The sequence below is a fragment of the Lutjanus erythropterus genome, chromosome 2, assembly GCF_056507025.1.
Source record: "Lutjanus erythropterus isolate fLutEry1 chromosome 2, fLutEry1.hap2, whole genome shotgun sequence".
Taxonomy (NCBI): domain Eukaryota; kingdom Metazoa; phylum Chordata; class Actinopteri; order Lutjaniformes; family Lutjanidae; genus Lutjanus; species Lutjanus erythropterus.
This window is the reverse complement of record NC_139318.1, coordinates 25,009,132-25,022,400: the sequence shown is the minus strand read 5'-3', so window position 1 is coordinate 25,022,400 and position 13,269 is coordinate 25,009,132. Positions and strand designations below refer to the sequence as shown.

The window sequence follows — 13,269 nt, the reverse complement described above, 5'->3', positions numbered from 1 at the left end:
AACCTGAGTTCAGACAGAAAACCAATGGATGGGCTCATCAGCCTGCGAATATAATGATCTTCTACTAAACAATATAGACACCCATAAACTTAGAATGTTAGCAGGCTATTTAAATAAAATCACAACGATGTGCTTTTTTGGTATTTATAAATGACCAAAGGACCAGACTGAGGTCATTAAAGGGCTGGATTTTTCCAGTTGAATAGGCCTGTTCTATGGCCTGATATAGCAAAGCTGTTTGTGTGTCTGGTGTCAAATATCTGAATAAACAAGTAGGAAATGAGCCTCTTTCAATTGCCTTACAGTCTGAACAATCATAAACACAAGGGCTTCGCTTTCTGCATTGACCTCATCAACGCAGTCTCCAGGATCCATGAAGCCTGTCACTGTTCGAGTGTGTAGTTAATCCTGAAGCTGCCTCCTGATGGTTATGGCTGTTGTTCTAAAAGTGAAATGTTTAATCTGGACTAGGAATCTACAGTCTGCAAACACCTGCTTCAGGTAAAACAACAGATAATGTAGATCAGGGTTTTTCAAAGTCTCTGGGCCTCCCTCAGACAGAGCTTGAGCAAAGGTGCCTCGCCTTAGTTAACTTGCTCAGTTCACTCAATTCTTGGATGTCTATGAGATTATGATATTTGACTCCTTAGACATTCGCCAACTGACCCAAAAATAGCCTAATATTGCTGTTTTACATAACTTCAGACTATACCGAAACATAGAAAAGGTCTGTCCAAAGGCATTTATTAAGTCCTCTTGAAAACTAATGTCATGTTTCTTCACAGCCAACCCTGAAACTGTTCGCAGCTCCACCGGGGAGACCCGCCTCCCACTTCGAAAGCCTCTGACAAACACCACAACACATTCTTACATATGGTATTTACTTTGGAAGAGTGCAAGGATGTGAGATTGGTATCATCGTTGTTGCTCTCAGGAATTTTTCATCTTTAAGTCCATGAAAATGAACCAAGTCCTTGCAAGTCATGGTGCTGCTTGAAGATTTAAGCTGGAAGAAGAAGAAAAAAGTTGGTTAAAATAGGCTGAAATCCTATTTAATATGTGATCTATGGTTGAAGGAAGTTTTTGGCCACTACGCCCCCTCCTGTCCAGACTCAGGGAAGCTCAAAAATACATTTCTGAGCAAATGAAACGATACTTTAATTAGAATGAGTAGAAAGGCGAATTCTGTTCAGTTATGAATTAATATTTTGAAGATAATTTCAGTACAAACTTCATCAACTACTGTGTTTCAGTAAATATTTCCTAACAGTGGTGAGACTGCATTCTAAAACTGTGTGATAAGACGTGTAATTTAAATTTAAACTACCACAAAATTATAACTGTTACAAATGCTTAAACTATTAAAGGAAGAAGCAGTGAAATTCAACCCACCATTGTATAAGTCTATCTCCTTCTGCAGTTCCTTTGTTAGCAGATTTTTTTGTTTTAAATCCCTCAGCAGGGATTTCACTATCTTCTTATGGCGTCTTTCCCGGTCCTTGGCATTTCTTAAGTCCCGTTGCAATTCCTCGATCCTCTTCTGAGCCTGAATTAACTTTTGTTTTGCTTTAACTGGGTCGAGGGCATACTGATGATCCTGAAAAATATTGATTTTAACTTTAAATTAGTGTCCTAACTTTATAAATTACACTATAATATAAGCCCAGCATCTGGCATTGGTGTTTAAAAGAATTGTTTCACTTACCGACTCCTCAAGGTTCCCTGACAGCCCAATGTGAACTCTGTGGCAACTCTCTGCAGCAGGAACAGCAGGAGTTGCAGGAGCAGAAGGAGCAGCAGGACCAGAAGGAGTAGCGGGAGCAGCAGCAGGAGGAGGAGCAGGAGCAGCAGCCTTCTGTGACGTCCTGCTTGTCCTGGGATTAGGCACCTGGAAATGAAGTGAATATATACAATTCCAGTACAATTTATTTATATTATTATGTTCAGTGAGCATCTGTGACAGATTAAGATGGTTAATAAATTGTAGAGACAATTTATCAATGGGACTAACTTTGCGGTAAAGAGAAAATACGAATATTGATGGGGTCACTCCTTCCTTTAGACGAGTTGTCTGTCCAGTCATGTCAAAGTCCTCTGACTTGAAATGACAGCTGCAGACGACTGAGTGTCTACTTGGCTCAAACTTCTTTCTCCTCAGTGCGGTGACCCACGCCTTTCTTCTGTCTTTATCCTTTGGGAACCTAAACACATACAGCGACATAGCTGATTGATAAATATCAATATCAGTATCTTACTGATATATGAACTTACAGTAATAAAAACGTCTTTTATTTTCTTATGCTGACATACATTAGTCTAATGAAGCTCCAGGACAGTCACATACACTAAAACCATACATAGATGAGAGTTCAGATTGTGACAAGTTTTCTGCTACTTTTGGATGTAAAGGTAAAGGGAATATATTTTACAATATTTTACTGTTACGAACATGTTGACTTTGACATATCACAATAAGTTATACTTGTTTTAAGATAACATAACGTTAAAAGGCTAGTCCAGATTTTTTGAAGTGGGGTTGTGTGAGGTACTTATCCATAGTCAGTAGATGACGTCGGCTTGCCCCAAATTTGAAGAAGCATTAAGGAGTACCAACACGGGAACTAAGCCATGTACTGCTGTACATAGGGTCAACAGTATAATGTACTTTAGCCACTTAAAAAAAAAATCAGTTTGAGAGTACACTATATTTAGAATATTTTCAGTGTCACATTGCAATCAGACAGCCTTTTAATACAGGCAACGGTCGTCATATAAGCCAGATATCGTTCTCTGCAAAGCCACCACACTCCCTTGGTAAAATCAGTGATTTTACCTTGCAAAATGTGCATTGGTGGTTCACTGCTGCCTCAATTAGATAGTTTGTTTTTGTTAACGTGGACTTCTGGGAATCAGTACTAACCATAGACATATAAACGTAGACGCCTCATTAAGCGGGTTGGCCCGTTGCTGCGATACGTCAGCGTGTCCGCCATATTGGATGTGGCAGATCTGCCCCATAAACTAATGCAAGGAAATGGACCGGACTTCATAAAGTGCCTTTCTAGAAAGTGATTTAAGTTAATGCCTTTTATTCACCCATTCACACACACACTTAATATATTTGGGAAACAAATAGGCATCAAAAACAACGTATGTAACTTTTAATGTGATGATTATAAATGTTTACTCCTTATATGTTTAGGACATAGGTAAGCACCAAACCAATGTATGTATTTTTCTAATGTTTTTAATGAGTTTTTACAGCTACCAATGTATGTAAACACTGTTACTGTGATGAAACACATCTGTGTTTATAATAACCAGATCATGAAACATAGATGTGAGAGGTGGGTTTTCTGAATAAAGAGCATGAACATTTACATTTAACTGATTTTGATAAATCATTTTGATATTCAGTGATTGGTCAACATATATACACACATCTATCTGTACGGGGGGGCATTGATGTCAGCAAAGTCAGCAAATTCTGCTCGTAAAATTATGATATGTATGGCCAAATACAATCAAAAGCATTTTTTCAGTCTTACCTGTGGAAGGTAATCCCATGAGATCTGGTTTGGGTTGTAAACCGGTTGGTACAATTCCATGCAGCACATGAATGAGGCATCTTCTCCGTTCGCTCTTGCCACATCCAATATGGCGGCGACCTCTACGTATATATGTCTATGGTACTAACCCTTTAAAATGTCCATGTTACTGCTGTTACTGAAAAAGTGATATAACAGCTTATATGATGGCAGTTTACCATCAGAGAAGTCTGTTGATAGCGAGGTTAAGTGGTGAAAACATTCTAAATTCAGCATACACTTAAACTGATATAGATTTTTTTAGGTGGTTAAAATGTTTTGCCTCTGGTCCTGTCTACAGCACTACATCAGTATCTTCTTACTCCTGCTGCTTCTCCAAACTGGGGTCGTGCCAACGGCCATCTCCTGAAGAAGTCCTGTAATACACTGATTATAGATAAGAACCTCACATAACTCCTCTTTCAAATATCCCCACTAACTCTTTAAGGTTACGTTACCTAAGAATAAGGATGACCTTTTGTGATGTATCCACGTTAACACGCTGGTAAAAGCAAAATGTTGTAAAATAACTCCGTGAGTCTGGAATTTCCTACTACTATTTGACAGGGACAGAAACCCACCACAAGATGGCGGCGGCAGAGACGCATCTCACGAACCGAACCGTCATCTACCGTGGATTCACTTCAAGTGCACTTAAAATACGGAAAACGTATTGTGGTGAATCAAATTCAACACATTCGTAACCGTAAAAACTCACTTATGAAATGTTATTCCCCGTCCCTTGGTCTTGGGACCTCTTTGATTGAAACATCCAACAGCAGCACAATATTCTGGCATTTTCTAGCATTACTGATTGAACTGAGCACAAGCACGCTGCAATATGGCGGCGGTAGACACGCGCCCCCCGTCCCCCCCCCCTTTTAAAATAATCTTTATTGACAATACAAATGACATACAAAGAAGTCATCGGTACAGAAAAAAAAAAAACTTAAAAGAAACCATTAGAGAAATAACACAAATGTATGGTTTTCAGAGCTGTGTTTTTTGAGTCAAAAAATTATTATTTCTTATCTTAAAGTTAAAGGTTTGCTGCAGCATGTAACCAACTTTAATTTGTAATTGATTACATAAAATCAAATTTTCTAATAGCTTCCTCACTGTTTCTTTGAGGACAGAATAGTCTAATTCCTGAAAAGATCAGATTATTCCAGATTGGTCCTACTATTGGTATTTTAACTACAGATCATTTTTAATTTTTTATTTTTACTGTAAGGTTTAGTGTGTAGGGTTTAGTCATGAGGTTGCAGGTTGCAACCAGCTGAACATCCCTCATCTTAACCCTCTTTTTCCAAGCATGTAGGTACCATGGCTTTCAGATAATGTAAAAACACAAAAGGCACCAGTGTTTGGTTTGTCCATTCTGGGCTACTGTACTGTATATTCTGATGATTAATACAAAAAATAAAACAAATAATAAAGCGTGAAATGTATTATTAGAGATTAACCCACACAGCTGTATATAAAATAGAATCAATTCTACTTTTACCAGCTGAAACATGAATGAATGAGCTTGAATGAATGTACTTTATGTATATAGCACATTTCATGCACACAGCACAGGTCAAAGTGCTTTACAATTTAGCGGCAAAATAAAAACACAACAAAATAAAATAAAATCAAAACACACATACACACACACATTAATGTATCCCCAATTATAATCCAGTCACCTAATACATTTGATTCTCTAACTGGGATTTTTGCATTATGACATTATGACTATGTTTACTTAAAAAGAGTATTTTTATTTTTGGTACTTAAAGTATATTTAAATCTATTACATTTGCACTTACGGAAAATTTTGACTGCATGACTTATACTGTAACAATACTGCTATTACGATCTACTACATTTTCCAAAACGTTAAAGATAATCAATTAACATTAAGGTACACCCAGGCAGTAATGGATTACATCGTCTGCCCAGTTATTATAAATGAACAGAAACAGAAACAGACTAGAAAATTATGACGCTCCAATAACCCTACACTTACATGTACACTGTGGTCATTATGCTTAACCCAGGTCTACAGCTGTATTTAGCACACCTCAACAATTTGCAGAGCGTTTCTGTCAGTGAACCACAAGATGGAGATATTAATCACTGTCCAAACAAATCCAGTCTGAGGATACGTTAAAATATTTTTGTCTTATCCCTCTTAATATTTTAAATAATCAAACTCCATTCTTTTGTCCAAAAAGAGGTCTACCTAACATCTAAATCCACTCAAAAATAAGTAGGTGCTTCTGACAGCTCTATTACTGGCTTGATTGTGATCATACTGAATGCTTATACTTTAGTGTAACAATACCCATTTTCAATCTTACACCACACCACCATACATAAAATATCAGAAAGCAAATAAAGAGCCATGACATATTTCTTAGAGACGTCTCTTTCTTTAGTGGATTCATATGTACATACAGAAAAATCAGGCACTCTGAGCTGAGCTCGCAGTTTGCAAATAATTACAATGCTTCAATTCTTTAACATTTACAAAAGAAAAAATACTATGCCCTGAAAAATAGCATATATCCAAGTTTAAATATGAATCAACACATTATATTGGAAACAGGTTGGAGGAGATCCTCAGAGGGGTCTAGTTTTGGTTATTCATCACTAGCCCTCCAACTTTAACTTAAATCCTAATCTACAACACATGGTCGCACAAAAACACGCATTCAGTTAATTCTCCTCCACATTTACACTGTCCATGATCAGAATAAAAATCCGATATATGCTTAAATTAACCACAATTATTTATAATCTGGGGGCGGGGTCAGGTCAGCATCTATATGCTGTACTGAAACAAATCAGAAGGACTTGTAAAGGAGTTGTTGAATTGGGTGTGGGTGCTATGACTCTCCCTGAGGAGACATGGCTGAGTGATTTCACTTGACTGCTTGACTGGGATGGAGGGAGGACCTTGGCCTGACCTTGATCCAGAGAAATAAAGGCAGAGCGAGAGCAGCGAGTCCGTCCTCTGCATAGAGGAAAAACCCATCATCACCGATGTGTCAGCAGCCATTTGTTAGGTCCTGACCCAAAGCTGAGTGTGTGTGTGTCTGAGAGTGTGTGTGTGTACTGTATTGTAGATGACTGTGTGTCTCCAGATGCTATTGTTTGATTGCCTGTGATCTGGGTCTGTATTTATTGCAAATTCCTCTTGTGTATCAGTAGAAACAGACAGTGTGAAGAAAAGGCCTGTTGCTCTTCTCCTCAAACTCTTGTAGGAGCTCATCGATTTCATTCTCCATGTCTTCGGTGTGCTGGATCTGCAGGGGTGGAGGAGAAAGCACGTTAAATATAGTCAGCATGCACACACACAGCTCATTTGAACCAATAGCACACTATTACAGCATCAGTAGTGTTTTCACTAGGTGACCACCGAATCTCCTCTTCTACGGATACCTGTGACGGCAGACTATGTACACTTAAACATTTTATTCCTATCAAGTATATTAATTTACTGCAGAAATCATATTTAATTAATAAACCACAATGTCAAAAATAACTTGACAGTGTGTGTTGCCATCAGGCACAAAGGTAGGAGACACTCACACATTGACACAGCTCACAGATAAGGAAGGCGCCCAGCGTGGCTTCCTCGTGGTTATCCTGAATGTCTACATTGATGACGTGAACAGGCTGTAGAGTCTCCTGCTCTCTTGAATTAAGATCTGGGGTGCAAAAACAGAACAAAGAGAGCACCACACAATCAGATGTAGGAATAAAAACTTGGTCTGTAACAAGGTTTTTATCATTAAAGAAAACTAGGTGTGAAAAAATATTTCTCAAATAAAAACAAATACTAGGTTTTTGGGGAAAGAAGAAAACTGAAATGATATTGTATACTTAAAAAACTAAAATAAAAATATACATACAGGAAATGTCTTTAGGTCGAGTCCTAGTGAATTTGGTCAAATTTGTAAACACAAGCATGAGGAGGCATCAGTGCATATGTTTATGGAGACTGGGATGTCTAAACTACTGAGTAAATTTCCTTCACAATCTTTATTTGTATTATAATACCTATTCTGAACTTCTTATATCTTGTCCCGACAAATAGCCTCATATTCTAATCAAAAACTAAAAAAAAAAAAAAACAAACAAACAAAAAAAAAACGAGGAGACCCACTTTGGAAACCAACTGAAACTAAACTTAACTGAAAACAAAATAACATAGAAACTAATGAAAAATACAAAAACTATAACAACTCTGGTCTGCAACCAAATCACTGTAGGGTAAAAATGTGATTATGTGTACCAAAAAAAGTATCAAGGCAGTGTTCTTGCAGGGTGACTCTGAATTACAAACTACCAAATAACCCTGAAATGATTATAGACATGTAGGGTGACACCTCACCCTCCAGCACTTGGTCATAGACTCTCTCTTCACAGGTGATGACCAGGTCAAACTTGTCCTTGCAGCTCTGAAAGCGCTCTGGCTTTGCTTTGATGCGCTTGTTGCGGTCCAGCATGTGCAGGATGCCATTCTGTGTGTATCTGAGGAGCGAGGAGGTCAAGGAACACAGCAGGAACGAGAGATGCAATAACACAATAACACAACACACTAACACTATCAGAGGGAGGGTTTCATTCAACAGGACACCGACAAATGTCTGCAAACACCCAGTAAGCCTGGGTGAAACAACAGGACATTCATTTGCCTGAATGAGACTGTGTTTGGATCGAGGGCTGGGGGGCACACTTGAATAGTGTCAGCAGGTCTTTATATTATTACAGTGTGGCGCCCTCTAGTGGTGTCTAAAAAGCCTAACATTCAGAGTTGACTGTTAGGGAAAAAGTAAATAGAAGAATGGCATGTCAGGGTAATACCAGTAAAATGTGAAACTTTTGACTGTGATTAATCTACTCAACAAAGTTTAATGTTAATATTATCAAAGAACCATTCTGATACTAGCAGGGCGACATTTGTTACCCTTAAAACAGATATAATTCTGTCCAACACTCCATGTTTTTAAAACTTGGCTGAAGTCTATATCATGCTCTCACTATATGGCCATCATGTAAGACTTTTTGAAATAAAGAACAAAAGACCAACCACTATAGTGAAACGTTTAGAAGAGTAGAGTATATTTACAAAAAAAAAAAAAAAAAAATCTGTGCAAAGTTGCAAGATTACAGCAAATCTACTCATAATGCATTGGGATTTAAGGGACAGGGAAAGTTAAATTACATTGTAACACAGCAGCTTTGATATGCAGGAATATAGATTTGACCTCTCAACCGACTGTGGGCTGGAAAAAAATACACCTGCAATACAGTAATATCATTAGCAATAGCAGAATACTGTAGTAAGTAAAAATTTGGTGAAGCACATCCGTCTTACAAGCCTTGTCTACTTAAAACCTAGATTTTCACTTTAGAGGCATATACCTCCAATGACTTTCTTAGACATGGTGCAGGAACAGCCCTACATTCGGCCCACTCTTCAAATAAACAAATCGATTACCCGAAGAAAAAAATGGCGATATTCCAGGAATGAAATAAACCTTAAAACATACAGCCAATAGGACAGGCTTAAACATTAGGCTCCTAGCCAACAGCGGAGGCATGATTATTTGAACTAGATCAATGAAGACCAAAATGTACCACCAGCCAGTCATTACTGACAGAAGTACCTACATTTATTTTCATTAAATCAAAGTGTCTGAGAGTTTTTACATGTTCAAGTTATTTGGCTTCAACAACTTCCAGACTTGTAATGTTGTTTAAGGCTTTTGAGTATCTCGGCTTGGAGGCCTGTACACATATAATCTAATGAGGAATAATAATAAAAGTGGCTGCGGTTAATTTATCTTCTTAAACCTTGTTTGAGGCACTACAGTCAATACCTTAATTAAAATTTAAGCTGACTCAGAAAAGTCCTTTATACAGGATCCTCTCCCTTGTTCAATGTTCAACCTGTCTTTGCCTTTTTTTTTGTTAAATGTTTAATGTTTAAATTTGTTTTTTCCCCGGTCAGTGTTGTCTATTTGTAGCCACAGCAGCTCCCCTTTACCAAGTTTTATAGTCTTTATTACTGATGCACCAGCAACTGAATTAACAATTATAGCAATTAACAACTACATAAGTCAAGAGAACCAGATTAACCTGAATATCAAAAAAAAACAAATATTTTTTATCAGGAATACTAGTGCATCGCGATACCAGTGCACTGGTATTGACAATAATACTATTTTAAAAAATAAATATTGATAGCATATTAATAATACACATGATACTGTGTAAGCAATCCAGCACCTCATAAACATACTATACGCTCTTAAATCACTCCCCACCTGCCTTCACTCATAGTTTGAGTATAATTACTTTGCTATAGAAGAGAAAACATACAATGAGTTAATGAATCTCAGTATTATTTTTTTAAAATTTCATAAACATAACATTGTTACTCTGAATTCTTTTCACCACGGTGACCGTGTAGTGAAACTTAACTTACTGGTGGTACTCAAAGTGCAAACATATCAATGGTAACATACCTGGAAAAGATGCGTGTTGAAAACACAGGAAAACTGCACTAGCAAGGAACAACACTGGTAACTTGAAGAACCTTGCAAATAGATGCACAACAATAAAAACTAGAGCTTCTGAAGTGAGAAAAGATTTATATCTGATGGTCTCAGCAACACCTTAGCTGTGTGGTCTTCACCAAATAGCACTTACTGTTTCATGGCTGTTGTATTGCAAGGTGTTTTTCACACCCTGTATTTTATAGGTTTAATAAAGCATATCAGTAACACATTTAAAATCCCTGCTTGTGATTTACCCATCAGTGCAGTCCCATCTGCTGTGCCGTTCAAGTGCCATCACACTTCCACCACAACTCCCACAAAGATTAAGATCTAAACAAGATACATGGACTTATCTGGTTTCCAGTATACAATGTGTGTGTGTAAAAGTGAGTGAGAAGGGGATACAGTTCCTTGTCCTTGCGGACCAAGTCGTTGTACATCTGTACATATGTTGTTTTGAAGTCATACACATTTGGCTTATCCGGGGCAGGACCGGGTAGCTTCACATGAGTCCCTGTCCCAAATGAACGCACATCAAATCCACGTTTGCTGCAAAGACGAGAAGGACAAGACAGTAAATTACATACCATTTCTGGCAACAAGAATATATTACATACTGAATTCAGTAATCAGGGTACTTCAATGCCACGAGCGTACAAGTACCCTATAAATATTACATTTCAAACTGTGCCCTCAAATGCAATACATCATTGCAGACTAAAACAGGATGAACTCATTTCCAGCTACAAAAAAGATTAAAGCCAGATTAAACTGAATACTGGGAAAAAAAAAAAAACAATAAGTTTTCTTTTCAACTTTCTGGTGGTATTCAAACTACAAAAAATGTCTATTGTGACACTGGGAAAATAAACAAGTTCAAAACAAAGTGAATTCAGAAATCACTGCACACTCAGAGGGTGGGCCCATTCCCAGCTCATCTCTAAAGTGCAAGACAATCCACAAGATTACCTACACAAATAACTTAACTCAAAGAAGTGAACCTTTGTTTTATTTTATTTCAGCTGACCACATGGGTGACAAGTGTGTCATTATGTGGCTTTGTTATGGCTGTAAATCCTTCTGGACTGAGCAGAGCTACACTGATTTCCAGTAAAGAGTAAAGAACGGCTACTAGGATAGGAAACCAAGTGTGAAATGTCCAGACCATCCCAAACCGGTACACAACTTTGGTTTAAAGACTAATAAATCTATATTCAAAGTTTCTAAATGGTGTGTGACTGATCAGAACTGGTGAACCACCCAGCTGCAGTTGCTTCCTTCCGGAATATTCCCTACATGGGGGCGCTCTTGTCAACATGTGAAGAAGGAAAAAAAAAACAATCTAACAACTGAGGCAGGTATTTTAATGCCCTGAATCTGTTAGAAAGAAAAATGAATATGTGGCTGTTTACTTAAAGCAGCCGTTAAACCTGAAACCTAGTCAGAAACAAAGGTTTAAAGTGCGCCGTGGCCTCGATGTAAAAATGAGGAGGAGCGGGTCCATTGTTAACTGCGCTGAGGCCCAACGGTCGGACTGTCAGTCACCGCGTTGGCGTGGCTTTGAGACCGGATCAGAAAACGTCTCGATATCGCACACATTTCGCTCCCATTTCGTTCATGGTCGTGTTTCTTTTCTTGTCGTCCCGGCGGCTCGTCTTTACCTGAGGATATTGTGCGCTTCCATACTGCGGTTCTGGTTGCTCGAGCACACAACCGCTACGCGCAGCGTGTGGCCCGGCATTGCTACTCTTCGGCTGAAACTAACCGACACGCAAACTGATACAGGCGGTTGGTTCGAAATCTACGAGAAAAAACAAATTAGACAAAACCCCTACAACGCCAAATAACAAAACGTTTCGACTACAAACACTGTGCGCTGTAGCTCGTCTTCTACTGAAGCAGGAAGTTAAAATGGCGGAGCTCTGGTTGAATACGGCTTTATTTGGGTGATGTCATGTGAGGGCGGGGCTTCGTACTTCTCGTGCCAAAACATGTATCCACGTAAACGTGACGTCAATAAACAAACACGTAGAGAAAAAGTATGATTTTCCTTGAAGGACATATTTCTTACTACATCGCCAAAGACTTAAAAGAAAGAATAAAACTTCTCCTACAGGCAAGTTGTTTTGGAGATCTCAAATTTTGAACCGCTTGGCTTTCACCCTCCAACCACTGCATCTCAAGCAACGCTAAGAAAGTACATTTTAAAATCTTACATAAAATACACCCTGTTAAATGTTTTAGTGCTAAGTTGACACTGATATTTTCTGTTTCTTCTGTGACCACAAATTAGAAACAATCTCTGTTTTTTAATTGTGAAATATCCTGAAGACTTTGGAGAGAACTGGAGACCCTGTTAACACGGTTTACTCTTTTAATCTTAGAGATAATGTTAGTTACTGTGATATTCCAGATGACGGTCCTCTGGAGTATTTCATTAACTCTTTAAATCTTTATCCACAAACAGAAGTTTTGCAGATCCCTTCCTAAGATTGCACATTTCGTTATGCAACTAAATTCTCTATTAAAATCATTTACTATGATTGACAGCAAAAGAGTAATAAGCCCCTGGATAATGAAATGTTTTCCCTGATACCTCTATTTAAACATTTTTGCATACCCCTGTGCTGTTTTCCCCTATATTTATTTCTTTCCTTCTTTTTCTGAGTGAAAAATACAGAAAATACATAAAAAATAACCTTAAACTTATATGTACAAGTAGACAGCATGTTTACAGTGGTGTAGATAAAAGCAGACATAGTGTGCACTTTTATGCCTTATTTGATTCTGTAGCATTTTTAAACCACAAAGTATCCTAATCCATAAATTAGTTCTTAACCAACAAATGCATATTTTTTCCTTATCATAGCTTATATATACATGATATATATCTATCATGTTGTTGATAAGGTTGTATACTTTCCATTACATTGATACAGATGTTATTGCATCTGTGAAATGCGTATTACCACAGCAGTGATACTAAAGTTGTGGCCTGTGGGGCAAATCTGGCCCTCAGTGGGGTGCCGGCTGGCCCTCTGACCATTTTCTAATTAATAATGAAAATGAATTGGCACCGTTTTTCCATCAGGACAATCCTGATTGCATAAATGCATATTTCA

At 37.9% G+C, this 13,269-nt stretch overlaps 2 protein-coding genes across 3 annotated transcripts; both read right to left on the bottom strand.

Moving 5' to 3' along the window:
• Positions 1-154: 154 nt before the first annotated feature.
• On the bottom strand, positions 155-4,425 carry LOC146331674 (THAP domain-containing protein 2-like). 2 transcript variants are annotated; one of them, XM_084744962.1, is made up of 5 exons: positions 4,306-4,425; positions 2,012-2,201; positions 1,706-1,888; positions 1,393-1,597; positions 155-1,006 (listed from the first exon to the last, which is right to left on the bottom strand). In XM_084744962.1, exons 1-5 carry the CDS (start codon positions 4,383-4,385, stop codon positions 1,002-1,004), a joined length of 663 nt encoding a protein of 220 aa, XP_084601088.1. In that variant the 5' UTR covers positions 4,386-4,425; the 3' UTR covers positions 155-1,001. The 2 variants fall into 2 exon arrangements, with proteins under 2 accessions (XP_084601088.1, XP_084601080.1); XM_084744954.1 differs by having other exon boundaries at positions 3,549-4,416.
• Positions 4,426-5,987: 1,562 nt separating this feature from the next.
• On the bottom strand, positions 5,988-12,018 carry ssu72 (SSU72 homolog, RNA polymerase II CTD phosphatase). The gene is made up of 5 exons (XM_084734230.1): positions 11,809-12,018; positions 10,553-10,696; positions 7,975-8,114; positions 7,170-7,288; positions 5,988-6,883 (listed from the first exon to the last, which is right to left on the bottom strand). Exons 1-5 carry the CDS (start codon positions 11,886-11,888, stop codon positions 6,782-6,784), a joined length of 585 nt encoding a protein of 194 aa, XP_084590356.1. The 5' UTR covers positions 11,889-12,018; the 3' UTR covers positions 5,988-6,781.
• Positions 12,019-13,269: the final 1,251 nt, after the last annotated feature.

Excerpts from the sequence above, each read along its gene's own strand:
- LOC146331674 (XM_084744954.1), bottom strand. The coding sequence starts at position 3,652 with ATGTGGCAAGAGCGAACGGAGAAGATGCCTCATTCATGTGCTGCATGG. Across the intron at positions 1,889-2,011 it reads TATTTTCTCTTTACCGCAAA|GTGCCTAATCCCAGGACAAG; the intron begins GTTAGTCCCATT and ends CTTCATTTCCAG. Across the intron at positions 1,598-1,705 it reads CAGGGAACCTTGAGGAGTCG|GATCATCAGTATGCCCTCGA; the intron begins GTAAGTGAAACA and ends AATATTTTTCAG.
- ssu72 (XM_084734230.1), bottom strand. The coding sequence starts at position 11,888 with ATGCCGGGCCACACGCTGCGCGTAGCGGTTGTGTGCTCGAGCAACCAG. Across the intron at positions 8,115-10,552 it reads GTCCGCAAGGACAAGGAACT|ATACACACAGAATGGCATCC; the intron begins GTATCCCCTTCT and ends CTCGCTCCTCAG. Across the intron at positions 7,289-7,974 it reads CTATGACCAAGTGCTGGAGG|ATCTTAATTCAAGAGAGCAG; the intron begins GTGAGGTGTCAC and ends TTTGCACCCCAG.